At 45.4% G+C, this 27,700-nt stretch overlaps 1 protein-coding gene across 3 annotated transcripts; it reads left to right on the forward strand.

Annotated features, from left to right (window-relative positions):
- Positions 1-1,516: 1,516 nt before the first annotated feature.
- LOC101152334 (folate receptor gamma) lies at positions 1,517-26,570 on the forward strand. 3 transcript variants are annotated; one of them, XM_055356728.2, is made up of 6 exons: positions 1,517-1,694; positions 1,803-1,956; positions 22,633-22,806; positions 25,511-25,738; positions 26,025-26,160; positions 26,265-26,570. In XM_055356728.2, the coding sequence occupies exons 3-6, from the start codon at positions 22,639-22,641 to the stop codon at positions 26,507-26,509; spliced, it is 777 nt and encodes a 258-aa protein (XP_055212703.1). In that variant the 5' UTR covers positions 1,517-1,694; positions 1,803-1,956; positions 22,633-22,638; the 3' UTR covers positions 26,510-26,570. The 3 variants fall into 3 exon arrangements, with proteins under 3 accessions (XP_055212703.1, XP_055212704.1, XP_055212705.1); XM_055356729.2 differs by having other exon boundaries at positions 1,523-1,694; positions 25,639-25,827; XM_055356730.2 differs by having other exon boundaries at positions 1,523-1,694; positions 1,806-1,956; positions 25,639-25,827.
- Positions 26,571-27,700: the final 1,130 nt, after the last annotated feature.

The following is a 27,700-nucleotide window of genomic DNA, read 5'->3' on the forward strand; positions in this document are numbered from 1 at the left end:
AATATGGTCGCTTCCCTGGAAGACCTCACAGTCCAGGGATGCCAAACCCTGCAGACATGCAGTAGACTTAGTGGTCTCTCTTAAGGTTGCCTGTTGAGTTCTGACATTGGAGATTATGTACAGACTTGAATGACTAGTCAGCCTCAGGCACAGCATTCTGTGGCTGGGGGAATCAGCTGCCCTCAGGCCTGGGCCAAGTACCCTTAGAGATCCCCCTCGTCACCTCTCCCATTCCTTTGCTGATGCCTCTGTTCTAGTAACCTCTGACTCAGCTTCCCCTTTAGAGATACTCATGCTTTCTGGCAACAGAGGTCCTTCAAACCCAATTCCTATTAAACTCCATCACTTACCAGCCTCTTTCAGGGACAGCAGTTATCCGCATTTCCAGTACTGTCCTGGCCAGATGTGTGAGTTTTGGCAATTCCTTTTCCTCTCTCTGGACTCAGCTTCTTTGTCAACCAGCATCATAATCTCTGCCCAGCCTTCCTTCTATCCTGGGCTGGTGTGAAGATTGGATAAGAATTGTTCAAGAGGTCGTGTACTGTGCATATTGAATGTGATTATATTGCCAAATAGCACTGTTTGTTATAGTTTTTCATTAAAGAGTAAACTTTGCCTCTTGGAAATGACTACCTTTTTCATTCATTCAACAAATACCTACTGAGTGCCTTAGTATATGTCCATCACTATTCTTAGTAGTGGGTATACAATAGTAAACAAAACAGACCAAAAAAGTCCCTCTTTTCATGCAGCCTCCATTCTGAGAGAGGTAAACAATAAAGAAGATAGATAAATAAAATATGTAGTTGTAAGATTGCAGTAAATAAGAGAAAAAATAAATCTGAGAAGTGGGAATAAAATATTTGCAGGGGAGGTATTTTATTTCAGATTGGGGGGCCAAAGTCACTGGGAAGGTGACTTTTGAGTAAAGGTCTGAAGGAGGAGAGAGCCTTCTGATATTTGTGGAAGAGAATTTCAGAGAGAGAGAATACAAGTGCAGAGGGCCTAGAATGGCTTGGGCATAGTGTCCTCTAGGGAGAGTAATAGGCAGGAGATGAGGAGTTGGGGAGCCAGTGGAGGGTTGTGAGCACAGGGTCCACACAATCTGATTTACAGTTTAACTGAGTTACTCTGGCTGTTCTACAAATAGACTGGGGTAGGGGAGACAACGGCAGAAGCAGGGAGACCATTTGGGAGCCTATTATGATAATCTAGAGGTAGTGGATGAGAAGTGGTTGAATTCTGAATTTATTTAGATGGTAGAGACTACAAGGTTTGCTAACAGATGTACAATGCCAGAATAAGAAAGGAGCCACGATTTTTGGGCTGAGCAACTAGAAGATTGGTGTTGCCACTTTTTTGAGTTGGGAAAGAATGGGGAGGGGTTTGTTTTTTTTTTTTGACAGGGAGCTCAGGTTTGAGTGTGTTGAGTCTGAGATGCCCATTAGAGTAGAGATGTTTGGGCGGCAGGAAGGCATATGAGTCTGCAGGTCAGGGCAGAGATCTGGGCTGGATAGATCATTTGGGAGTCATTGGCACGTAGACGGTGTTTAAAGTCATGAGACTGGATGAGATCACCAAGGGAGTGAATGTAGTTGGAAAATAGTTTCCTCCAATATTCAGAATTTGAGGAAACTAGGAAAAGCAGCAAACCAGATGGAGAAGGAAGGCCAAAAAGATAAGTAGAAAGCTGGGTGAGTTGATGGTATTTGGAAGCCATGTAAAGAAAGGGTGGTAGGAGGAGAAAATGGTTTACTGCAGCCTCATTCTGTACAAAATTGTGCTTTTGTTTATTTCCCCAGCAGACCATGAGCTCCTTGAGGGCAGGGACTGAATGGTTACTATGTCCCCAGGGCCCAGCATGACCTTCTCCTGGATTCCTCATCTTCCTTCTGTGACCTGTGTCTCCATCAGTTTCTCCTCTGGCATCTTTTTCTTACAGGATTCTTACCTCAGGTACCGTTTGCCCCGTCCTTCCTGATAATTCCGCCTGCTGGAAATTCCCTAGTAACAGAGTTTCTTTTCAGGGTCATCAGCCAGGCTCAGTAAATAATGATGACTGGTTAGCTGGTGACATTTATTGAGTACCAACTGAGTGTCAGACACCTTTCTAGGCCCTGGGGACAGAGGGGAAGCAGAAATAATTCCTGCCCTAGAGAAAAATAGAGTATAGTGAGTACTAAGACAATTATAGACAATTATAGAGGAGGGTAATAAATGTTAAAATCAATGTATGTAGAGAATACATGAGAACACAGAGGAGGGATTGATGAATGGGTTCTGGACAAACTAAGTTTAGACTTTTGTTCCAGAAAAGGAAACATTTGAGTGGGCCTTGAGGGATGAGTAGGAGTTAAGCCCACTGGTAGATAAGTAGGAAAAGAGGGTGCACAAAGAGGCATATTTCATTCAAGGGCATGTTTGGAGAACATTGAGAATCTGGGCAGAACTAGATATGTGGAGTGGAGAAAGATGAGAAAGAATGATAGGGGATCCAGATAGGGAAGGTCTTTGGTGGCCCTATATGGAGTGGATGGGATGGGATCTGGGCATCTTGGGTCTCACCTTTGTCTTATTGCCGACTTGCTGGGGACCCCAGGTAGATGTCTCCCCATTCACAAGCTTCCGTGTTTTCTAACATAATATCTAACCATGTCGCCAGCTCTGATGTGAGTCCCTGGAAGGGATTCCCCTAGCTTGACCCTTTCCATTCTTAGATTTTTACATTTGCCTTATTTGTGATTTATACAAACCAGGGCCTAGGAATGGAAAGCAGGGTCAGGATGGAGATTTCTCAACAGAAATCAATAAATCCAGAGCCCAGAGGCTGAAGATGGAAACCATGATTCTATGCAGAGAATTCTCTAGGATCCAGGAAGGGCCAGAGTTGAGTGGTGTGAATTCAGTGCTAGTGAAAGCTGCTTACTCATTCCTTCCATAAACCTTGAGGAGCATGGCTGACCCTGGTAGGGGACAGAGGAGAATGTAACAGTCACAGTCACTACCTTTCATACATATGGAGGGATAGTTGGTCTCCAGAGAGTTTTCCCACTCATAGTCTCCATTTATCCTTAGCCCAGCCCTGGGGATTCTGCCTTCATTTAGCAGATGAGGAACCTGAGGCTCAGGAAAGTAAAGCGGCTTGTCTGAGTTGAAGCTACAACTCAAGAATGTCAAAATCTTGCATTGTTCCACAAATCTTCCTTATGGGCTGATATGTGCTTGCCGATGGGGACTCACAGAGGAATTCGATTTGAGTCCTAGTCCTCTGCAACTACCCAGTATGGTGTGGATACCAGACTAACGCAAGTCATTAGGCCCTTGAGGCCAGATCTCTGTGTGATTCATCTGTATTTCCCCGGCACCTTGCACAGTGTCTAGCACAGAGTAGCCACTCAACAAATGTTTATATAAGATGGGTTTTTTTCCTTGGGTCTAATGGAATTATAGTTCACGTGATGAATGGTATAACAGGGATAGGTTCTAAAAAGAGAAAAGTGGGAATGTTAAAAAGTGAAGAGCAGTGTGGGAGGGGAGGTGGAGAAGGCTCCTCAGAGAAGATGAGACCTTGCAAGAGGAGTTAGGAAAGAATATTCTAGTCAAGAGCAGACAGCATGTGCAGAAGTGCAGAGGCCTGAAAGGGTGTGGTGTGCCCAGGACATGGCATTGACCAAGGGCCTGTTGTGTGGCCATCGTGGTGATGTGCACTGTGAAAGAAACAGGACCAGGAGACAGTACCCTATGCTCAAAGGACAAGGCACACCCTTGGAGGAGGACAGGGACATGCTGAGAAAGGCTTCCTTGAGCAGGGGAGACTTCTGCTGGGTCTTGAAGGATGCTTCATAGTTCGAGTCAGAGAGGAGGAAAGAGGAAACCTCCCATGTGTGAGGGGCCTCCTTAGGCAGGGGCTGTGGTTGGAAGGAATAAGGAGAATGCCCAGGCAGGAGAGCATGGTGTGTGGAGGGCAGGCTGGTCGGGTGGGAGGGGCTGCAGAGCTCCACTGGGTGGGCTAGCTGAGGGAGTGCACCTTAGTGTGGAGTATAAGGCTTGTTCTGCCTCATGGTCGCTCAACACCTCATTTATTTCCCATCATTGTGGCCTCCCTGGACCTGACTCTGAGTTTGGGACAGATAGATGCGTTGGAAGGGATCTCTGTGAATTATCTTCCAGTTCCCTAGAAAGCCAGCCCCAGGAGAGGTGCTCCAGCCAGGTCCCTATCTGCATGGTGGTTTTGCATATATTTGCTTACCACAAATATATGGTAAGGTTTCCTCACTAAGGTTTAATGGGCTAAGGTTTCCTCACTCTGACTGCAGCAAAATAGATGCAAAGTTTGAAGAGAGGCCCTCTGCATTGGAGGCAAAGGCTGAGGAGACACAGACCTACACACACACACACACACCCTCACTTTCATGCAGAGGTGGTAGGCAGAATGAAGGCTCCCTGGAGATACCCATGTCCTAATCCTATGGTGTGTATCCTACCTGGCAAAAGGGACTTTGCAGATGTGATTAAGTTTAAGGACTTTCACATGGGGTGATTATCCAGGTGGGCCCAATCTATTTACACGAATCCTTAAAATCAGATAAAACTTTCCCAGCTGTGGTCAGAAAACAAGACGTGACAAGGAAGAAGCGTCAGAGAGATTCTACATTGCTGACTTTGAAGATGGAGGAAGGGGCCATGAGCCAAGGAACACAGGTGGCCTCTAGAAGCTGGAAAAGGCAAGGAAACAGATTCTCCCCTAGGGCCTCCAGAAAGACCTACTGACACCCTAATTTTTTTTTTAATTTTTTTATTTTTTTGAGACACAGTCTTGCTCTGTCCCCCAGGCTGGAGTGCAATAGTGGGATCTCGGCTCACTGCAACCTCTGCCTCCCAGGTTCAAGCGATTCTCCTGCCTCAGCCTCCCGAGTAGTTGAGATTACAGGCGCCCACCACCATGCCCGGCTAATTTTTGTATTTTTAGTAGAGACGGGGTTTTGCCATGTTGGTCAGGCTGGTCTCGAACCTCTGACCTCAGGTGATCCGCCTGCCTCAGCCTCCCAAAGTGCTGGCGTGAGCCACCGCACCCAGCCCCTGACACCCTAAATTGAGACCCATGTTACACTTGTAACCTGCAGAACTGTAAGTTAATAAGCTCGTGTTGTTTGCTGGGCACAGTGGCACATTCCTGTAGTCCCAGCTACTCGGGAGGCTGTGGTAGGTGTGTTACTGGATAGTGCTCTGTAATTTCAGGCTCTTGGTGTCCTGAACAAAGAACTGGACCAGACACACACAGATATTAAGCACAGTATTACACTCTCAGAGGGGGAGAGTGGACTGACCTCTGGCAGATGAGATCAACATTAGTTTTGTGTACTCTGGGTCTTTGTGTGTGTGTGTGTGTGTGTGTGTGTGTGTGTGTGTGTGTTCTCTTCCCAAGGCTGCCTAATCTCTAGCCAGTGTCTGCCTTTTTGATTGATAGATGTGTTGCTTAGTTACTTTGGCCCTTGTGTGTCACCTCCATCCCATAACTTTAAGTACATGAGTGATTTGCAGTCCATATGCATGAGCTTCAATGAGCTAATTACCATACGGGGTCATTTTAAGGATACTTTTTCTCTTTAATGTGCATGCGCATCTCTGAGGAGCTGCCCGCAACAGGTTTGGTCCGGATTTAGCCCACATGGGGGCTTCTTTCTCACTTTTGTTTTGGCTGTTCTGGTTTTTATCTCGCTTCTTGCTCACCTGCCCCTTCACCTAGCTTCTGCTCCCTGCTTTTACTCATTCTGCCCTTGATCCAAATTTTAATTCCCTTTGCTATTCTCCTGCTGTATTTTCCCTCTTCCCCTGCTTCAGGAGGATCACTTGAACCCTGAAGTTTGGGACCAGCCTGGGCAACAGAGTGAGACCTTGTCTCAAAAATCAATTAATTAATTAATTTGTGTTGTTTTAAGCCACTTAGCTTGTGGTAGTTTGTTATGGCACCAACAGAAAACAAATGCACAGGTACACAAGTATATCCTCCCACCCTGATAGACAACCACAGTCATACACGCTCAGGCAGATACAGGCAGGGAGACCCAGGAACATCAGCTGGCCCTAAGTGGGGGATGGGGAGAAATGAATCTTCAGGTGTGTGCTGCGGGGTGGGTGGTAAGGCCTGCTCCTTGGCTGGTGTGGAGAAACTTTGACCACATTTCTCAGTCTTAACTTTGCTCTGCTTCCTCTCAGTCCTTACGTCATACTTTTAGCAACCTTTACAACAACATTTTGTCCTAAACCCTGTTGCGAATACATGTATGAACCTCAAAGACTATATATTAAATGAAATAAGCCAGTCGCGAAAGGACAAATACTGTAGGATTCCACTTTTCCGAGGTTCCTGGAGAAGTCAAATTCAGAGACAGAAAATAGGATGGTGGTTGCCAGGGGCTGGGGAGTAGGGAGTTATTACTGTTTTGGTATTTTTTTGTTTTTACAGATATCCTGTTTCTACTTAAAGAGTTATTACCGTTGACCAGCTGGGCACGGTGGCTCACGCCTGTAATCCCAGCACTTTGGGAGGCCGAAGTGGGCAGATCACGAGGTCAGGAGATCGAGACCACGCTGAAACCCCGTCTGTACTAAAAATACAAAAAATTAGCCGGGCGTGGTGGCGGGTGCCTGTAGTTCCATCTACTCAGGAGGCTGAGGCAGGAGAATGTCTTGAACCCGGGAGGCAGAGCTTGCAGTGAGCCGAGATCGCCCACTGCACTCCAGCCTGGGCGACAGAGCCAGACTCCATCTCAAAAAACAAACAAAAAAAAGAGTTATTACCATTGACCATGAACAACACAGGTTTGAACTGCGTGGGTCCACTAATACGTGGATTTTTTTCAATCACAGATAAAAAATACAGTATTCAGAGGTTGCAAAACCCACATATACGAAGGATGGGACATCAGTATGTGTGGATTTGGGTATGGGGGGCTCCTGGAACCAATCCCCTACATCTGTTGAGGGAGGATTGCATTTAATGGATACAGTTTCAGCTGGGGAAGACAAAAAGCGTTCTGGATGAGCCTGGTCGTGGTGGCTTATGCCTGTAATCCCACCATTTTGGGAGGCCGAGGTGGGAGGATTACTCGAGCACAGGAGCTCAAGACCAGCTTGGGCAACATGGCGAAACTTCATCTCTACCAAAAATACAAAAATTAGCCAGGTATAGTGGTGTGTGTCTGTGGTCCCAGCTACTTGGGAGGCTGAGGTGGGAGGACTGTTTGAGCCCAGGAGGTAGAGGTTGCAGTGAGACAAGATGGTGCCATTGCACTCCAGCCTGGGTGATAGAGCAAGACCCTGTCTAAAAAAAAAAAAAAAAAAAAGAGTTCTGGATGGATTCACAACAATGTGAATGTACTTAATGTGAGTGTACTGAACTGGACATGTAAAAATTGTTAAAATGATAATTTTTATTATATGTATGTTGTCACAATTAAAAAAAAAACAACTTGTAGATTAGGCACCATTTTGGAGAATGGGTTCAGGGGAGCCTCCAGTCGAACTTCCCACACTGCAGTGCAGCTGGAAACTCAGTAACTGGTTCTCTGACACCTCCCCGCCCCTCCCACCCCAGTGCCACATATCCCCATCTCCATGCCCCACTCCAGTCCAGAGCCATCTATCGCCTGGGCTACTGCAATAACTGGCTAGCTTCCCGCCACACCACTTCAAACCATACGTGCCTGCCTAAAACCTTTCCCTGGCTTCCCATTGCTTTTAGCCTGTGAGTTGAAGTCCTTGCCAGGCAAGATCTGGCCCTGCCTTCCTGTCCACCCTCATCTAGAGCCAACCTCGTCCTTGCTTTCTGCACCCCAACCATACCCCAACAGTTTTGCAGATCCTCAGACCCACTAAAACATGTTCTGCCTCAGGGCCTTTGCACAATGCTCCCATTGCCTGGGACTCTGTCCTTCTTCTTTACTGGGTCAGCTCCCTCCATTTTGGTCTCAAGAGAGGTCCCCCCTGCAGATTAGCTCTGGTGCAAGGAGCACTCTTCCATAGCATCTTCTCTTTTCCTCATGGCATCTCACCTAATACATACACTCACACACACATTTATGTGTGTGTGTGTATATGTGTGTGTATATATATAAAATGTATGGTAAAATATATATAACAAAAAATTTACAATTTTCACCTTTTTTTTTTTTTTTTTGGACACTGAGTTTCACTCTTGTTGCCCAGGCTGGAGTGCAATGGCACGATCTTGGCTCACCACAACCTCCACCTCCTGGGTTCAAGTGATTCTCCCACCTCAGCTTCCCAAGTAGCTGGGATTACTACAGGCACGTGCCACCATGGCCTGGCTAATTTTGTATTTTTAGTAGAGACGGGGTTTCTCCATGTTGGTTGGGCTGGTCTCAAACTCCCGACCTCAGGTGATCTGCCCACCTCAGCCTCCCAAAGTGCTGGGATTACAGGCATGAGCCACTGTGCCCGGCCAATTTTAGCCATTTTTAAATGTACAGTTCGGTGGCATTAAGTACATTCACATTGTGTGTAACCATCACTACATCCATTCCCCAGAACTCTCATCTTTCCCAGCTGAAACTCTGTAATTAAACAGTAGCTCCCCACCCAGCCTCCCCAAGCCCCTGGCACCCACCATTCTACTTAGTCTCTATGAATTTTGACTACTCCAGGTACCTTAAATGGAATCATACAGTATTTTTCTTTTTGTAATTGGCTTATTTCACTTAGCATAATGTCTTCAAGGTTCATCTATGAAGCTGTTGTTGCATGTGTCAGAATTTTCTTCCTTTTTAAGGCTGGGTAATAGTCATTTGTACATATCACATGTTGCATATCCATTCATCTTTTGATAAACATTTGGATTGTTTCCACTTTTGGGCTATTGCAAATAGTACTGCTATAAAAATGATTGAACAAATACCACCTATTTTAACTATACATCTAATTGTGTGCTTATTTGTTTAAATTGTGCCTCTCTTCCTCATCTCTGGGCATCACAAGTGTTCACCAGCATATCCTCAGCACCCAGCACAGTACCTGGGCATCAGTATTCAACAAGTATCTGTTGAATAAATGAATGAGACACCAAAATGTACCTACTGGACATATACAGTGTCTGTAGTGTGTAGGGAAGAGCAGAGGACTTGAATCTGGGGCCCAGCTCATTGATTCCTCATTGCATGCTCTGACCTTGACCAAGGCCCTTCACCTTTGTAAACCAAAGAGTATCTGAGACAAATCTCAACCAATTTAGGAAGTTTGTTTTGCCAAGGCTAAGCATGCACCCATGACACAGCCTCAGGGCGTCCTGACAACATGTGCCCAAGGTGGTTGGGGCACAGCATGGTTTTATATATTTTAAGGAGACATGAGGCATCAATCAATATATGTAAGATGTACATTGGTTCAGTCTGGAAAAGTGGAACAACTTGAAGTGGGGGTGGGGGTCTTCCTGGTCATAGGTAGTTAAGAGACAACCATTTGCATTCTTTTGAGTTTCTGGTTAGCCTTTCCAAAGGAAGCAATCAGATATGATATGCTTTTATCTCAGTGAGCAGAGAGATGACTTTGAGTTCTGTCTATTCTTTGTCCACAAATTATGAGGAAGGTGTGTTGTTTTTTTTCTTTTTAATCTTAGTAGCTATTTTTCTTGGAATAGAATGTGAGGCAGGTTTGCCCTAAGCAGTTCTCCGCTTGACTATTCCGTTAGTAATTGACTTGGTCTTAGTAATTGACTTTTCCCATAGTAATTGACTTGCCCTTAGTAATTTTGGGGCCCTAAGATTTATTTTCCTTTCACACCTTCAAACCTCAGTTTCCCCATGTGTAATGTAGGGGCACTATCAGCCCCACAGGGTTCTTGTCAGGGTCAAACAAAACAATACATGTGATAAGGTTCAGCTTCTCACCCAAGGAACTGCTCAGTGACCTGATCTAGAGGCCTTGATTTAAGTACTGAGGGAGAGAGGAGGCTCCAACTGGGGGAGCTGACTGACTGGATTTGAATCCAGCCCAAGGTCTATTACCCATCCTCTGGGGACCTTGGCTCTGTATTCATTTCCTATAGCTGCTATAACAAATTACTACAAACTTCTTGGCTTAAACCACACAGATTTGTTATCTTTCAATTCTGAAGGTCAGAAGCCATAAATCAATGTGTCAGCAGGACTACATTCCTTGTGGAAGCTTCCAAGAACAATCAATTTCCTTGCCTTTTCCAGCTTCCAGAAGCCACCTGCATGCCTGGGCTGGTGGCTCCCCTTCCTTGTGTCCCTCTAACCTTGTTTCCACCTTTATGTGTCCTACTACTCTCTCTGAGCTTCTGCCTCCCTCGCATCAGGATTACATCAAGTCCATTCAGAAAATCCAGGATCAACTCCCCATCTCAAGACCCATTTCTTAATCACATTTGCAAAGTCCCTTTTGCCATATAAAGTAGCATTCGGACGTTCCAGAGATTAGGACGTGGACACAGGTACCATCTCTCTCCCATGTGGGCCTCAGTTTGCATTTTAGGAAAATAAGAGCATTGGTCATGCCCTGTCCTCCCTGTCACCCTTGCTCTGTGGAGTTCTACCTGAGGCAGGAATATTGGGTGGAGGCCAGAGGGTTGGGTCCTGCCTGCCTGACTACCCTAGCACCCAAATTCTCACAATCTTGTCACCAGCAGTTATAGCCCCAGGGCCTGGCTGTCCCCCAACCCATGTTCCAGTGCCCCACTGTTCCCTTCCATTTCCTGGGTGCTTCTGATGCAGGACTTTTTCCTGGACCCTTCACTGGACTCACAAGAGGGGTGCCCTGTTTATTCAGTCCACCACGCTCAATCTCTTGCAGGAGGGAGCACATGAGTGAGTGAGTGCAGGATCTGGTTGGCTGATCCAGGTGCTGGCAGCAGCAAGCTCCATGCAGGGCCCTCGGCCAGTCTAGATGTGAGCGAGCAAGGGCAGGATCCAGCCAGCTGCTCTGGGCACTGGCAGGAGAAATCTCCATGTGGGGCCTGCGGCAGTGCCCAGGTGGGGGTGCCCACGACCCTGAAGCCCCAGAGGGAGTATTACAGTGCTCTCCTAGTTCTGCTGTCCATGGACGGTGGTGTGTTAGCAGCTCAGTTGGCCCCTTGCATCGTCTCATGGGGTGGTTGCCCTCTGCCAGCAAGGGCAAAGAGCCAGTGTGGCAGCCTTTCTGGGTACCCACACTTGGTGGGTCCTGAGCCCTTGGCCAGTGTCCAAGAAGAATGAGGTTGTGCAGACAATTGAAGAATGATGAAGGTGGAGAATTTTATTAAGCAATGAAAACAGCTCTCAGCAGAAAGGGGAGCTGGAGAGGAAACAGGAAGGGCCAGTCATCTTCCCCCGAAGTCAGGCCATCTCTTCTGTAGTCCAGCCATCTCTTCCTCAAAGTCCGGTTGTCTCCTCGAAGTCCGGCCATCTTCACATCTACTGACTGAGTCTGGGGCCTTTATATGCACAGGACGGGGAGTGCATGCTGATTGGTTTGTGAGTATGCAAAACAGGTTAAAGTGAAGACATCACTCAAAGATGGGCATGACAGTGTAGAAAACCAATTAGGAAAGGGTAAATATATGTAAAATAGGTGAAGGGTGGGGATCAATCAGAGGAAAGCACAACAAATGGGAAGACGAGTCTTCAATCTGGTCTGAGGATTTAGCTTGTAGCTTGGCTTTCAGGCTTTAAACTGGCTTTGGCTTGGAAGTGGGGTTTCACCAGGGACCAGCCCCTGTTTGCCTAGGCATTTGGCTGCCTCCTGTCCCTCTCATTTCCCCCTCTGCAGAGGTACAACTACCTGTTGTTAGAATAGGGACAAAGACAATCTTAACTACTTCCTGCTGACAGGGGACGCTGTTTTGGGCAAACAGCAATCAGAGCTCCCTCAGAGGCCTATCTAAGGGTCCCAGGTTATAGGGAGCCATCATTCAAGGCTCTGTTCGGAGTTTGATGGCCTCTAAGTGAGAAGAAACAGTTTGGGTTATTAGATGACATGTATCAAAATGGAACAACAAGGAGGTAAAGACAGCTCAAAAATCCCAAGTCTGCTGACATGCCCAGATAACTGGTGGCTATAGTTATACCTGCTAAGATTTGGATGCATGGTGCTTGGCTTTGGTTTGCTCCCTTGTTTTCATTTTCCCAAAAAAACCTCCAGATTATGAGCACCACATCCTATTTACTCCTATCAGCTGCAGGATAATTGCCCAGAACTAGAATATTGATTCATATTTTTACATTACCCATCCCCTCTATTTCTTCTGAGCTACAACCAGAGATCACTAGTTGGTTCACAGGAATAAGCAGGATTAATCTAAAATGTAGGCAAAAGCTTAAAAACAACTGACACTAGAATTTAATGACAAGTGTATGATAAATTTTGAAACATAAATTTTCTCTCTCCAGTCCTCATTTCTATTAAAAATAAACCATGATAGGACTGAGTTGTTTGCAAAATAAACTTTAGTCTTATACTTGGCCTGGTCATTTGCATAAAGTGCAGCAAGAATAATCATTTTCACATAGGCTTTTAAAATTGGCTTTGATGGAACTCTGTTTCACAAGGAATCTCAGGTAGGACCTTTTAAAGCTGAGCTCAGCCATGGGTTTGTACCCTCAAATACCTATGAGTTGGGTAAATTCTTCTTTTCTTGAGGTCCCAGATAACATAGGGCTCTTGGGCCTGTTAGAAAATGACATTCTTTACTCACCACAGGTTAGGAACCCTGTCCAGGGACTGTGTAGCCAAGGTATGAGGCCAGTTTTCCCAAGGGGATTTTATTGGCTCTGCAAGTCAAGCTTGATTCCCTAAAGGAAAGCATACCATTCCAGTCAAAGCCTTGGTAAAATAACCGGTTTCTCCAGTTATATCCTGCTGCAAAAGAAAATAGATTCTTATTGCACTGATGCAAATAACTATATTGCCATAGGTTAAGAATATTTGCAAATAGTTTCCAAATTCTAGAGAGACCAGGCAGAGAGAAATATGCTCCAAATTTTCTTCACAGGAGTATAACTTACTCAATTGTTAAAAGCTGTAGATAGCTCAAAAGAAGTTTCCTTGACTCTGGAAAAAACAAAACAAGGATCAGCAATGTTTTAAGCAAAAAGTTAAAAAGGATTACTTCAGTTTTCTATTAGTTCAGTTTATTCAGTTAACTCTTGTTCTGCTTGATATTCAGGAGAATTTCAGCTCTTTATGACTCCTGTATGTTTTTCCTCTGTTCCAATGTCACAATCTCCAAAGTCATCAGAAACCTGCATTTGAGGGCACCTTTCAAAGTCCAATAGCTGACCACAAATCATCTTTTGAAAAGGGTCAAAACAAGACAACAAATGTCTGTGAATGACAAAATATCCTTGGGTAGTCACAGTCAAAAACACGACTGACAAAGAAATTTGGTTTTTCTCTGTGGTTTACAATAACTTAACACAATAACCTTAATTATGACTAATAGCATATACTCAGACATTTGAGTTTTAGAAGGCCCATACAATTAGGCCGGGCACCATGGCTCATGCCTGTAATCCCAGCACTTTGGGAGGCCGAGGTGGGTGGATCATGAGGTCAAGAGATCTAGACCATCCTGGCCAACATAGTGAAACCCTGTCTCTACTAAAGTACAAAAATTAGCTGGGCATGGTGACACATGCCTGTAGTCCCAGCTACTCGGGAGGCTGAGGGAGGAGAATCGCTTGAACCCTGGAGGCAGAGGTTGCAGTGAGCCAAGATTGTGCCACTGCACTCTAGCCTGGTGACAGCGCAAGACTCTTTCTCAAATAAATCCCATACAATTTTGGAACATATATTAATATTATTCACTAAAATATACACTGAAGAAAGTCATACATTATTTTTATTTTAGCAATCCCATGTAACTAAATGTGTTAAATAATCCTGTTTAGCTCTCTTTTGGATGCTCCAGGGGCCTTCAGTAGCATCCAAAAGTTAGGGGTTAGAAAAGACAACCTTGAACCTGAAGTTTGAATTTGGGAAGTCTATCAAACACATTAAAGATTTAAAACACTTATTATTTTGAAATAGAACTCCAGATTACCATAAGTTATTTATTTTAGCCAAAATGATGACTCAAAAATTTTAAAACAAGGCAAAAACCTTTCATTATCCTTTACTATTACATGAAAATCTTCTTCGAGAGAAAGTCAAATTTCACCCTTGCATGTAAATCTATTTTCAGTAGTCTCAATTACATGTTGTAATGGTAACTCTTAGCAATTTTTAATTTAATGTAAAACCTGGTAAGTTATTTTAATTATGTACTAGGCACAGATAAAGTCTGACTCTTTACAACATAGTTAAGGGTGTGGTTAATCCATATGACCCCAGACCTTACCAAATTGTAAAGCTGGCAAGTCAAACAGTTCTCAAAAGCCAAAGAAGCAGTTTATAACCTTACAACATTTAGGAAACCTAGTATCTGACCTGCATACATTAGACCACATATTTTCATTTTGATAACATTTGTATTTTACCAATTATCTTCAAAATTGTTTTTCTTTCTCAAAGATTAAAGTCACATGAACTAAAAGGCAATACAGCTTTTGTTTTTCCTTCAAAAAATATTTGATCTCAGCACTTCTTTAAGCGAATTAGAGCTCTTTTTTTGTATAAACATCACACACAAATAACACATATGTGATTACACAGACAGAAGATTCAGTAGTTGTAAGATTTTTCATTTGCCAATCTCCTAATTGGATTATTGGCCTCAGGGTGGAGCATTTCAAGAAGCAGGGCTAGGAAAGCATGCAGTTTCCAGGGCCTAAGAAACAGGCATAGCTGGAAGACAAAAACAGATTTTGAAAGGGGTCTATCTGCTTTTAATTCCTGGGGTTCTATAAGAAAAACAGAGTTGTTGTTTTTTTTTTCCAAAATGGGATCCGTGGTGACTTCTCTGTTTTTCCCAAGGTGTCTTATGCTCTCAGAAGTTATCTTAGGGCCTCTCATGCGTGCGTTAAGAGTGACAAGACAAATTGGAGAAAAATAATTCAGTTGACTGAGAAAAAATTGTTTTGCAGAGAAACAAGATCCATGAAGAAAAAAACACAAAGGCCTTTTAAATATACCTATAGCTTGGATATCCACTTTTAATTAAGCTGAGCACTCTTTAAGATAACCCTTTTAAATCCCTTAGTACCCAAATTTAGCCATGCCAAGCCACGAATATTTCTGGCTTTTGAACTTTACCATTTCTTTCAACATTTTGCACAGGGAGAGAGAGGCCAGAGGCCCGACTGGCAGAAAACTTTTACCCTTCTGTCCACATGTTCACAATTCTTTCCCCTTCTCACTCCATCCTTATTCCACTCTCAGCCTTCCTCATCTCAGTAAATAGCCAAGCACTCCTCTCTAATTGTTCAGACCAACACACTCTGGAGTCATCCTAATTCCTCCCTTTCTCTCATGTCTTCCATCTCAGCAAATCCTATCAAAACATCCTTCAAAAGACATGACATTACTCCTCCCTTTTCACCATGTCCACTGCCACCACATAGCCCTGGTTCAAGTCATGGTTGCCTTAAGGCTGGGCCATTCACATAGACATCTGTGTCAATTGTCTGCTTTCCCTTGTCCCTAGAGTCAGATCAGATGCTGAACTGGAAAAAGCAAATAAAGTTTCCATTTCATTCAGAGTAAAATCCCCCATCTTTGCTGAGTCTGAACCATGGGGCCCTGCAGATCTGGCCTGGACCCCACACCTGCCGCTCCCAGCTCACTGCTGGCCACACTGGCCTCCTCCTCGCTGTTTGTTCCTGAAATGCACTGAGTACATTTTTGCTTCAGGGCCTTTGGACCTACGGGTCCCTCTGTCTGGAGCACTCCTTCCTCCATGTTCACACGACTCCCTTCTTACCTCATTATGGTATCAGCCCAAGCATCACCTCCTAGATCTTTCCTGTAGAAGATAGTAGCCTCTCCTTCATCACTCTCTGTCCCCTTAGCCTGCTTCAGTTTTCTTCAGAGCACAATCATCATCTTTATTTGTTTTCTGTCGTCTCTCTCTAACAACCTCCCACCCCCAAACTAGAATGTCAGCTCTATGACAGTAGGGAATTTTTCTTGGTCACTTCTGTAGCTCTAGAACCCAGAACAGCCTAGCACATGGTAGATGCCCAATAACTAATTCTGAGCTTAGTTTTTGAATGAATCCCCACTTCTACCCTCCTGGTCGAAGGCACCATCATCCCAGGCCTGGACTTGTGAAACAGCTTTCTAACTGGTCTACCTTGCCCAATTCCAGCCTACACATAATCCCATCTGAACACCAAGACTACCAATTGAACTGTGACATTCCCCTGCTTAAAACTTTCACTGTGACCAGTTGTAGAAACAACATTTTGTTTATCCATTTATCCATCCGTGGACACTTGGGTTGCTTTCAACTTTTAGCTATCGTGAATTAATGCTGCTGTGAATATGACTGCACAGATAGCTGTTTGCGTCCCTGCTTTCAATTCTTTTGGGTGTGTGCCCACAAGAGGAATTGCTGGATCATATGGTAATTCTATGTTTAATTTTTTTTCACAGCATCTGGACCATTTTACATTCCCCCTCCACTAGATATGTTCTTATATACAAAGGTGGACGGCTATACAAGGACATTCCCTACAGCATTGACTATAACAGTGAAATATGAGAAGCCACTTAAATTCAATAGAATAATGAAATAGAATCATAGAGATCTATGTACACAGATAAGGGACCATCTATAGTGCATTCTGTTAAGTAAAGCAAGCAAAGTGAGCTGGGCACAGTGGCTCATGCCTGTAATTCTAGCACTTTGGGAGGCTGAGGTGGGAGGATCACTTGAGCCCAAGACGTCAAGGCTGCTATGACCTATGATTATGCCACTGCACTCCAGCCTGGGTGACAGAGAGAGACCCTGTCAAAAAGAAAAAGAAAAAAGAAAAGAAATCAAAGTGCAAGGGAGTTAGGGGGTATTCTTCTTCCTGAGGACTGGTGCCGTGGCATCCAGAGAAAGAACATTGGTGGGGATACTGATGAAAAAGAATAAAGTTTTTAGATTAGTTAAAAGTATTCTCTTAATGTTAATTTCCTGATTTTTTTAAGTAATTGGGCTTTGGTTTTGTCAGATGCCAACATCTGGGGAAACTGGATGAAAGCATATGGGAAACCTCTTTACTACTTTTGCAATTTTTCTGTTAAGTCTAAAATTATCTCAAAACACTAAGTTAAGAAAATCAGATAAACTTGGTGTCTTAAAACAATACCAATTAGGCTGGGCGCAGTGGCTCATGCCTGTAATCCTAGCAATTTGGGACGCTGAAGTGGGCCGATAACCTGAGGTCGGGAGTTCGAGACCAGCCTGGCCAACATGGTGAATCCCTGTCTCTACTGAAACTACAGAAATTAGCCAGGCATAGTGGCATGTGCCTATAATCCCAGCTACCCGGGAGGATGAGGCAGGAGAATCACTGGAACCCGGAAGGCAGAGGCTGCAGTGAGCTGAGATCGCACCACTGCACTCCAGCCTGGGGGACAGAGCAAGACTCTGTCTCAAAACAAAACAAAACAAAAACACAATACTTATTTACTTATACTTCAAGATTTTGTGAGATTTTGCCCAAGAATTTGGGCAAGACTCAAGATTGGCCCATCTTGGCCGGGCATGGTGGCTCACTCCTGTAGTCCCAGTATTTTGGGAGGCCTAGGTTGGAGGATTGTTTGAGCCCAAGAGTTGAAGACCAGCCTGGGCAACATGGCGAAACCTCCTCTCTACAAAAATACAAAAATTAGCTCGGCATGGTGGTGCGTGCCTGTAGTCCCAGATACTCAGGGAGGTTGAGGCTGCAGTGAGCCATGATGGTGCCACTGCACTCCAGCTGGGGTGACAGAGTGAGACCCTGTCTCCAAAAAATAAAAAATAAGGTAAAATAAAGATTGGCCCATCTACCCTTAACAGTTGCCTGGACTCCCTGGGGCTCAGTGCACCTAGATGCTGGACTTGGATAACCATCTGATCTTTGATGTAGTGGACAGACACTTTGTTCTTGCCATCATCTTTGGTACCTGAGATAGAAAGCCTTAAAGAGAGGCCACGCCCGTGATTAAGTTTCAGGTCAAAACAACGAGCAAAAAGGCAACGGCTATAGTTGTAGGTGTAGCAAATCAGTGTGCCTTTTATCTAGAGGCTACTGAAAACCAGACATTCCTTAAAGATATTCTGGTCACTTGGATGAAGGCTGGCCTTGGCATTCACCTGAATCTTTAGTAGAGTCTTTAGCACCATTGGCAACTCAGCCAGACCTGGCCTTGGCCACGATAGTGGAGCCTGGGATTGGAGGGCATGAATTTTATGAAGTCTGTAATATCAGAAATTCGTTGGTTGAGGACATACCTCTTTCTTTTTGGACCCTGTGGGCGTAATGCTATTGATACATGTGCGGAGGAGGAATTAATATGACTGTGATTGACAGAATAATTATGAAGTGCAAAGACCTCAGATCTGTGATCAGCTTCCATAGAAGTATTTGCTCAGAAGCTTCTCAGAAACATTCTCATGATTGAAGAAGCCTTGAAGAGCCAGTATTTCTGTCTATGAAATCTCCTGTTTACTGTACTATGAGGACCCATCAGAAAGTAACTGAGGTAGTGCTGATTTCCTGAGCAATTACTCAGTCCACTGTCTCAAATGCATCATGCAGAATGTTCACAGAGGGTAAAGTAAGTTTGACTATTATAACTACTCACTTTTATAATTGATTTAATTTAAAGATTAATGTGATAAGTACTCTGTTTTTCCTGGGAATTTTGTTGTAGAAAGAGTAACTGCTGTGTGGCTAAACTAAGGTTATAAGCCAAATTGTTTCCTCAGAGTTTAAGAAACACAATACTAACTCTCATGGGTTTACTAGTTGTCTGTTGCTGCATAACAAATCATTCCATAATTTTGTGGTGTATTGCTGCAGACAATGTTAAACTAAGTGGATGAAAACATGAAAAGGATATTCACATAGTCTCAGAGTGTCTCCCTACAAGGTAGGATTACAAACAAAGGGAAACTAATAATTATATAGTAAGGAAATCTCCTTAACCCAATAATAACCAGCAATAAGATGCAGCAACCCTCATCATGTACCCCTTGATATGATGCACTGACAAAAGCACCTCTCTTCTCTAATTTTCTTGCCAAAATGCATAAGCTCAAGCTAATTACAAGAAAATATAGACAAACCCAAATTAGGGACATTCTGCAAAATAACTGAACAGTAATTCTCCAAAAGTGTCAAGGTCATAAAAGACAAAGACATTGAGGAACTGTCACAGATTGGAGGGAGACTAAGGGGACATGACAACTACATGCAACCTGGAATCATGGACTGAATCCTGGGCCAGAGAAAGGACATTGGGGGGGAAACTGGTGTAAAGGGCATAAAACTTGTAGATTAGTTAACAGTGTTGCCTCAATATTAATTTCCTGATTTTTTTAAGAACTGGGCTTTGGTTACATAAGATGCCAACATTTGGGGAAGTTGCATAAAAACATACGGGAAATCTTTTGACGATGTTTTGCAGTTTTTCTGCAAATCTAAAATTATTTCAAAACAACAAGTTTAAAAATCAAATACACATAGTTGCTTGAAATAGTAACTATTTTATTATATTCCAAGATGTTGTGAGTCAGGAATTTGGGCAAAACTCAGCTGGGCGATTCTTCTGCAAAGATCCCCACAACACATTCAAAGTCACAGGCAGAGGTTGTTGGGGGAGGGCATTGAAAAGAAGAGAAGAGTCATAGGTGGGTGCAATGGAGGGAGGGCAGAGGGCTGCTGACTATGGTGCAGGACTCATCCATAATGGAGCCCTGGGGAGGCAAGGGCTTCATAACTAGACACTGGTCTTGTCACCTCAGACTCACCTGTAGCAGGACCAGATACTGAGGTCAGACTGAAAACACAGGCTCTGCCTCAGGAGAGGCTCTCTACTAGCTGAGTAAATGATGACAGTATTGGAGATGTTCCCAACATCATAATGGGAAAACATCACTTCATACTACATAAGCAATACACAGGAGCAGTGCCGGTCATCTTCCCAGGTTAGTAGCAATTCTACTGCCTGCAAGAGTGTTGGAGAAATACAAACCAAGGATTAGGCACTTTTAACTTGAAAACATGAAGTTCTCTTTCCTAACTTTCTTTGTTTCCTTATTTCTTTTTCTTCTTCTTCTTCTTCTTCTTCTTCTTCTTCTTCTTCTTCTTCTTCTTCTTCTTCTTCTTCTTCTTCTTCTTCTTCTTCTTCTTCTCCTCCTCCTCCTCCTCCTTCTGCTTCTCCTCCTTCCCCTTCTCCTTCTCCTTCTCCTTCTCCTTCTTCTTCTTTTTTTGCTGAGACAGGGTCTCACTCTGACAGTACAGTGGTGCCATCACAGCTCACTGCAGCCTCGACCTCCAGGGCTCAAGCAATCCTCCCAGCTCACCCTCCCAAATGGCTGAAACTACAAGCTCGCACCACCATACGTGGCTAATTTTTGTATTTTTGTGTGCAGATGAGGTTTTCCTATGTTGCCCAAGTGGTCTCAAACTCCTGGGATCAAGTGATCCATCCACCTCAACCTCCCAAAACGCTGGGATTACAGGTGTAAGCCACCACACCTAGCCCACTAACTTTTTTATATCGGCTAATGAAATAGTTTTAAGTTTAGACCCTATGAGGCATAAAGAAATAACTTTAGTTATGTTATCAGATGTACAGTAATACTCAAGTGTGCAACTGTGGATAACTTGAATTCATGAGGTTTTTGTTTTTTTTGTCAAAAGAATAAATTTATAGTGAAACTACCCCAAAAAGCAAAGTACAGAACAGTATGCTACCGTTTGTGCACAGAAATGGGATATATATGGTGTAACTGCATCGAATTTACTGGATGTATGTCCAGGGACCAGAACTCTTGGTGGCTTCATGTTCATACTTTTGCAAGCACATGTATAGTATCCTTAACTTAAATGTACTGTTGTATACATTCTAGTGTTATTAAAATTTACATACATATTATCAAGTCAGAGAAGTCATTCTGTGTCTTAGTATTTTCACTTCATATTTGGTATATTTAAGTATGTATACACACATACCTATATGTATTTAAATAAGATTTATAGTCACATGGTCCAAAAATCAAAACAATGTGGAAAGGTTTACAGAGAAAAGTCTCAAGCCTAATCCTGTTCTCTACTGCCAGGTGACCATGTTATTAATTTCTTTTCATACCTTGCCACAGAATTTTCACCTGCAAACACAGATATTCTTTTCTTTTTTAATGACAGAGTCACGTTCTGTTATCCAGGCTGGAGTGTAGTGGCGTGATCTTGGCTCACTGCAAACTCCTCCCGGGTTCAAGTGATTCTCCTGTCTCAGCCTCCTGAGTAGCTGGGATTACAGGCGTGTGCCACCACACCCAGCTAATTTTTGTATTTTTAGTAGAGATGGGGTTTTATCATATTGACCAGGCTGATGTCGAACTCCTGACCTCAAGTGATCCGCCTGCCTCGGCCTCCCACAGTGCTGGGATTACAGGCGTGAGCCACCACGCCTAGTCAACACAGACATTCTTACTCCTTTTTTACAGAGAATTTATTATTATTTTTTTTTACATAGCATTTTTCTGCACCTTTCTTTTTCCACTTAACAATGCACTTGAAGATTTTTCCATATTTGTACATCAGGAGCTTCCTCTTTCTTTGTTACCACATTAAATTCCACTGGGTAGATGTACCATAATTTAACTGGGTCCTTATTGAAAGACAATTGAGCTGTCTCCTAGACAAAGCCTTGTGCACCTTCCCTAACAGAGGGTCTAACCAAGCAGGCAGGATGGGGTTATAAAGTAGGTGGGGAGGTGGGAGAGACTCCACCTTCCCAGGTGGGCTGAGGATGGAGGTAAGGCCCTGCAACAGGACAGAGGGAAAAGTGGGGATGAGACATGGGAGGCGAGATAGCGCCCACTGTTCTCGCTCAGCCCCCTCCTCCATTTGCCGCTGACCTGTTGGCCTCCCCCAACCTCTGAGCCTGCCTCTGTCTAGGTAATTTCCCAAGACCCAGAAGGGGTGAAGGGTGAGGTGCAATTGCCCCGACCTCCTTGCCTCCCGCAGCATCTGCTCCAGGACCATGAACAATAGCTGACAGCTCCATGGCCTTTGCTGTCCCCATCTCAGCTTCCCTGGGCATCTAAACCTCAGCTGCCGTGGGGTAGGAGGACAGGCTGAGGAAGCAGAAGCCTGAGGCTGTCTAGAGTCTCACTCCTGCATCAGCAGGCCACCACCTGTGGTTCCTCCTTGTGCAAATTTGAAAAGAATTGCATAAAACACTGGAGAAATCCAAGAGGGGAAGTCCACAAGGGTGGTGGCTCCCTACAAGGTCACAGAGCAAGGTGGTGTCAGAGCCTGGACCTACAGCGCTGTTGGTGGAGGTACTGCCTCCAGGTAGGGGAAGGGCTCCCTCTCACCTCTACATGCAGCGCATTTCTTGGCTCAGCTGCCCTGTAGGGGATGCAGGGTGGGGACAGCAGAGATCTGGGCCTGGGAGGGAGACAGTACACAATCACATGGCTGTTGCCCCTCCCTCAGGCCTTGTCTACCTCTGACTGTGGCTCTCTGGCAGGAATAGATGGACATGGCCTGGCAGATGATGCAGCTGCTGCTTCTGGCTTTGGTGACTGCTGCGGGGAGTGCCCAGCCCAGGAGTGCGCGGGCCGGGACGGACCTGCTCAATGTCTGCATGAACGCCAAGCACCACAAGACACAGCCCAGCCCCGAGGACGAGCTGTATGGCCAGGTGAGGGCAGCCTGGTGTAGGACAGCATGCACACAGGTCAGAGGGTGATGGCACGAGCAATGGCAGGTCCAGTGTGGTCAGAACCAAGGGTGCCGCTGCTGACAAGGAAGAGGAGGGGCAGCCAGGGCCACCATGCCACAGGTAAGGCCACTGAGGCAGCTCGGGGAATATGAGCTCCAATTTGAACTCCAGGCTCAGGAGTGTGCTTGTATTTCATTCCTCTGGTCTCCTGGCCTGCTCCCTACAAGGGTTCACATTCCCAGAGGGCTGGGGATGTGCCTAGGGAGAGACTGTGGCGTGGACACAATCTGTGGGTTAAAGCAAAGACAGGACAGCCTGGAAGCCCCATGACATCTGAGTCATTCCCAACATTCCATTTGCTTATTTTTAAATCGGGGTTAAAAAAAAATACATAACATACATTTTCCATTTTAGCCATTTTTAACTGTACAGTTCAGTGGCATTAAGTATGCTCATGTGGTTGTGCAACCATCACCACCATCCATCTCCTGACCTCTTTCATTCTCCAAAACTGAAATGGAAACTTTGTGCCCACCACTTCATTTGCTTTTCAGAACCTTCTAGAGCACATCCTCCTTGCCAGGAAATGGTGTGGATGTAGACCTTTGAGAGAGACAGATGACTATCATTCTCAGGGCCATGAGCTATATAAGAGTGATGATATTTGTTGAGCCCTTAGTATAGCAAGGGAGTTCTTCTCATTGTACTCAGTAACTCTTTTGGAGGCAACAACCCTTGACCCTGACAGGCAGGACCCATGTCTGCCAAACCCCTAAGACCCATGATGTGCAAGGGATCTTGCAGGAAGACCAAGAGTTGGGACATCCAAGGAAAAGCAGTTGTGAAGTCGGGCTGGCGGGGAAGCATGTTCTGTCTCAGCCGGCACTGGGCGTGGGCCAGGGTGTGGGAGGTGGGTAGGTCTGGCTCCACTCCCATGGATTTCCCTATTGTTTCTCCTGGGTGCTCAGACCTGTCACGCCTCTGCCATCACTTGACCCTAGGTGCAAGGGTTCAGCCCAGAAATTTTATGCAATTGACTCATGATTTCTCAGGTTTTCTGAGTCCTGGCCTAGAGTGACTTCCCAAGAGAAACCTCCACCATTTCTGCTTGTCTTACCTGCCTAGTATTTACCTTTCTAGGATTGCCTTTTCCACATTTAGTCAAGTCTAGGTTCAGACCCACGTGCAGGCTATAGCTCCTTCGTTCTCCACCACTCTCAGGATCTATCTAGAGTCTCCCCACCTGGACCTCCAGACCCTGGGAGAGCCAGACCAGCCCCTTGACCTCCACCCTCCCCCACAACCTGGGCCAGGTTCCTCTCCTCCCTGTCCTCAGTTATAATTTTTTTTTTTTAATTTGAGGCAGAGTTTCGCTCTTGTTGCCCAGGCTGGAATGCAATGGCATGATCTTGGCTCACTGCAACCTCTGCCTCCTGGGTTCAAGTGATTCTCCTGCCTCTGCCTCCTGAGTAGCTGGGATTACAGGCGCCTACCACTGTGCCTGGCTAATTTTTTGGTATTTTTAGTAGAGACAGGGTTTCTCTATATTGGTCAGGCTGGTCTCGAACTTCTAACCTCAGGTGATCCGCCCGCCTCCTTAAATCTTAACCTCACTGTTTACCATGGGTGTAGCTTACTTAAACTCTGTAAAAATGGGGGTAAGGATTCGTACTGGGTTGTTGAGAGGATAAAGCGCAAAAGCCTCAAGGACTTTGGACCTATGGTTTTCTACTCCTAGAGTGTTCTTTGTCTCCCTTCTACACACAGCCCACCCACTCACTAAAACCATACCCTCCCTGAGGGTAGAGGTGTTATTTGTTTTCTTCACTGTGGTGTTCCTAGGACCTAGCACAGTGCCTGATGTATAATCAGCACTCAGTTAATATTGGCTGGATGCAAAATGAATAATATAAATAAGCTGAATAACATGAAATAGGCCAAACGCGGTGACTCACGCCTGTAATCCCAACATTTTGGGAGGCCAAGGAGGGTGGATCACCTGAGGTCAGGAGTTCGAGACCCGCCTGGCAAACATGGTGAACCCCCATCTCTACTAAAAATACAAAATTAGCTGGGCATGGTGTCACATGCCTGTAATCCCAGCTACTTGGGAGGCTGAGGCAGGAGAATTGCTTGAACCCGGGAGGTGGAGGTTGCAGTGAGCCAAGATCACACCACTGCACTCCAATCTGGGCAACAGGAGCGAAACTCTGTCTCAAAAAAAAGTTAGTTTAATAACATGAGATAACTTTTTAAACCGTTAAGAGCTGTACTACTAATAATTACTCTCTCAGACAGTGGCTCTCCCTCATCTCCTCTATCCCCTGGATTACCCTCTGTTAAAAGCCAAAATTAAGTAGGCATGGTGGCTCACGCCTCTAATCTTAGTATTTTGGGAAGCTGACATGAGCCAAGGAGTTTGAGACCAGCCTAGGCAACATAGTGAGACCCCATCTCTACAAAAATACTTTATATTAGCCAGGCATGGTGGCATGTGCCTGAATTCCTGCTCCTCGGGAGGCTGAGGTGGGAGGATTATTTGAGCCCAGGATGTTGAGGCTGCAGTGAGCTATGATCACACCACTGCGCTCCAGCCTGGTCAACAGAGCAAGACCCTGTCTCAAATAAATAAATGAATAAATAGGGCGGAAAGCACCAATATTGTAATTGCCTCCGTCCCCAGGTGGGAGCTCCTCAAGGGCCCTCCCCAGGAAGTGTTCCTCTGGATGACCTACCTGGGGCAGAGGAGCCAGAATATGGAGGAGATGGCTGTGGTGGGCAGAGACTTGGTCCTGTGTCTTCCCCACCCAGTGCAGTCCCTGGAAGAAGAATGCCTGCTGCACGGCCAGCACCAGCCAGGAGCTGCACAAGGACACCTCCCGCCTGTACAACTTTAACTGGGATCACTGTGGTAAGATGGAGCCCACCTGCAAGCGCCACTTTATCCAGGACAGCTGTCTCTATGAGTGCTCACCCAACCTGGGGCCCTGGATCCGGCAGGTATGAGTGCTGTTCCCACAAACATTAACCTCAGCAGAGGGTGGAGCCTGCCAGTTGCTGGCAGGGAGGGCTTGGTCCAGGAATTTGGGTCTGAGGGTGGTGGACGCCCTGCCCCCTCCCACAGCTCTGGTCCCCTTCAAGGGTAAAGCTGCTGAGATACGTGGCTGACAGGAGTGTTCCGTCTCCTCCCCACTCAGGTCAACCAGAGCTGGCGCAAAGAGCGCATTCTGAACGTGCCCCTATGCAAAGAGGACTGTGAGCGCTGGTGGGAGGACTGTCGCACCTCCTACACCTGCAAAAGCAACTGGCACAAAGGCTGGAATTGGACCTCAGGTGAGGACCGGAGGAGAGAAGATGAGGAGTGGGAGTGGGGCTTTGGGGTTGGGAGGGGTGCGGTCTGGCCCAGAAGCTAAGGGTCTTACGTTCTCCTCCCTCAGGGATTAATGAGTGTCCAGCCGGGGCCCTCTGCAGCACCTTTGAGTCCTACTTCCCCACTCCAGCTGCCCTTTGTGAAGGCCTCTGGAGCCACTCCTTCAAGGTCAGCAACTATAGTCGAGGGAGTGGCCGCTGCATCCAGATGTGGTTTGACTCAGCCCAGGGCAACCCCAATGAGGAGGTGGCCAAGTTCTATGCTGAGGCCATGAATGCTGGGGCCCCGTCTCATGGGATTATTGGTTCCTGATCCAAGAAGGGTCCTCTGGGGTTCTTCCGACAACCTATTCTAATAGACAAATCCACATGTGTCTTGTGTCTTGTAATTTCGGGACGAGTGGGTTGGAGGGACACATTGCTTCATCTTTTCCATTGACAGGCCCCAAATTGGGCTGGAACTAGCCTAATGTTCACTGGGAAGGAGGGTGTGGGGGTTGAGCTAGAATCCAGGTATCTGATCCGTTAGTCTGGGTCTCTTACCCCTGCACTGGCTTCCCCCTCATGCCAAGCTCATCCCACCGGCACTACACATGGAGAAAGACACAGATGGAGTGAAGAACGGAAGAGATAGCCGATGAGTTATTGGGCTTCAAGATGGGAAGAGAGTGTCTTTAGTGATGCAGGCTGGGTGGAGATATTGGTGGGGAGGAGGGTCTTGATGAACACTTGCCTTGTTTCCATTTATTTATTTATTTATTTATTTATTTATTTATTTATTTATTTGAGACAGGAATCTTGATATATTGCCCAGGCTGGTCTTGAACTCCTGCGCCCAGACAATATTCCCTCCTTGGCCTCCCAGAGTGCTGGGATTATAGGCATGAGTCACTGTACCTGACCTGCTTTTTTAAAAAAAATGACAACTAATGTTGCAATTAACAATCTTTTACTTAGTGGAATGTTATACTTAAATTCCAGAAAGGATTATTGGGTCAAAAGTACATATAATTTTGAGAGTTACAACTTTATGGGGGTTGTATCAGTGTGGCTCCCCCACCAGCAAAGTATGAGAGTGCCTCTTTCTCCACTGGGTGTGATGGCTCACGTCTGTGATCCCAGCAGTTTGGGAGGCTGAGGCAGGAGAATCTCTTGAGCCCAGGAGTTCAATATCAGCCTGGGCAACATGGTGAAACCCCAACTCTACAAAAAACTAAAAAAATCAGCTGGGCATGCTGGTGTGTGCCTGTAGTTCCAACTACTAGGGAGGCTGAGGTGAGAGAATCGCTTGACTCCCAGCAGGCTGTGGTTACAGTAAGCTATGATCATGCCACTGCACTCCAGCCTGGGCAACAGGGCAAGACATTGTCTCAAAAAAAAAAAAAAAAAAAAAAAAGAGACAGAGAGAGTGCCTGTTTCTCCACAACCTTGTCAACCCACTATGCCATTAAACTTTGGTTTTCTGCTCATCTTACAGGTGGGGAAAGGGCAGCTCAGTGCAGTT

This window comes from Gorilla gorilla, chromosome 9, assembly GCF_029281585.2.
Source record: "Gorilla gorilla gorilla isolate KB3781 chromosome 9, NHGRI_mGorGor1-v2.1_pri, whole genome shotgun sequence".
Classification (NCBI taxonomy): Eukaryota; Metazoa; Chordata; class Mammalia; order Primates; family Hominidae; genus Gorilla; species Gorilla gorilla.

Bases quoted from the DNA above. Each gene is read 5' to 3' on its own strand.
- LOC101152334 (XM_055356728.2), top strand. From the start codon at position 22,639: ATGGACATGGCCTGGCAGATGATGCAGCTGCTGCTTCTGGCTTTGGTG. The intron at 22,807-25,510 runs GTGAGGGCAGCC...CTCCGTCCCCAG, and splicing joins AGGACGAGCTGTATGGCCAG to GTGGGAGCTCCTCAAGGGCC. The intron at 25,739-26,024 runs GTAAGATGGAGC...CTCCCCACTCAG, and splicing joins CTTTAACTGGGATCACTGTG to GTCAACCAGAGCTGGCGCAA.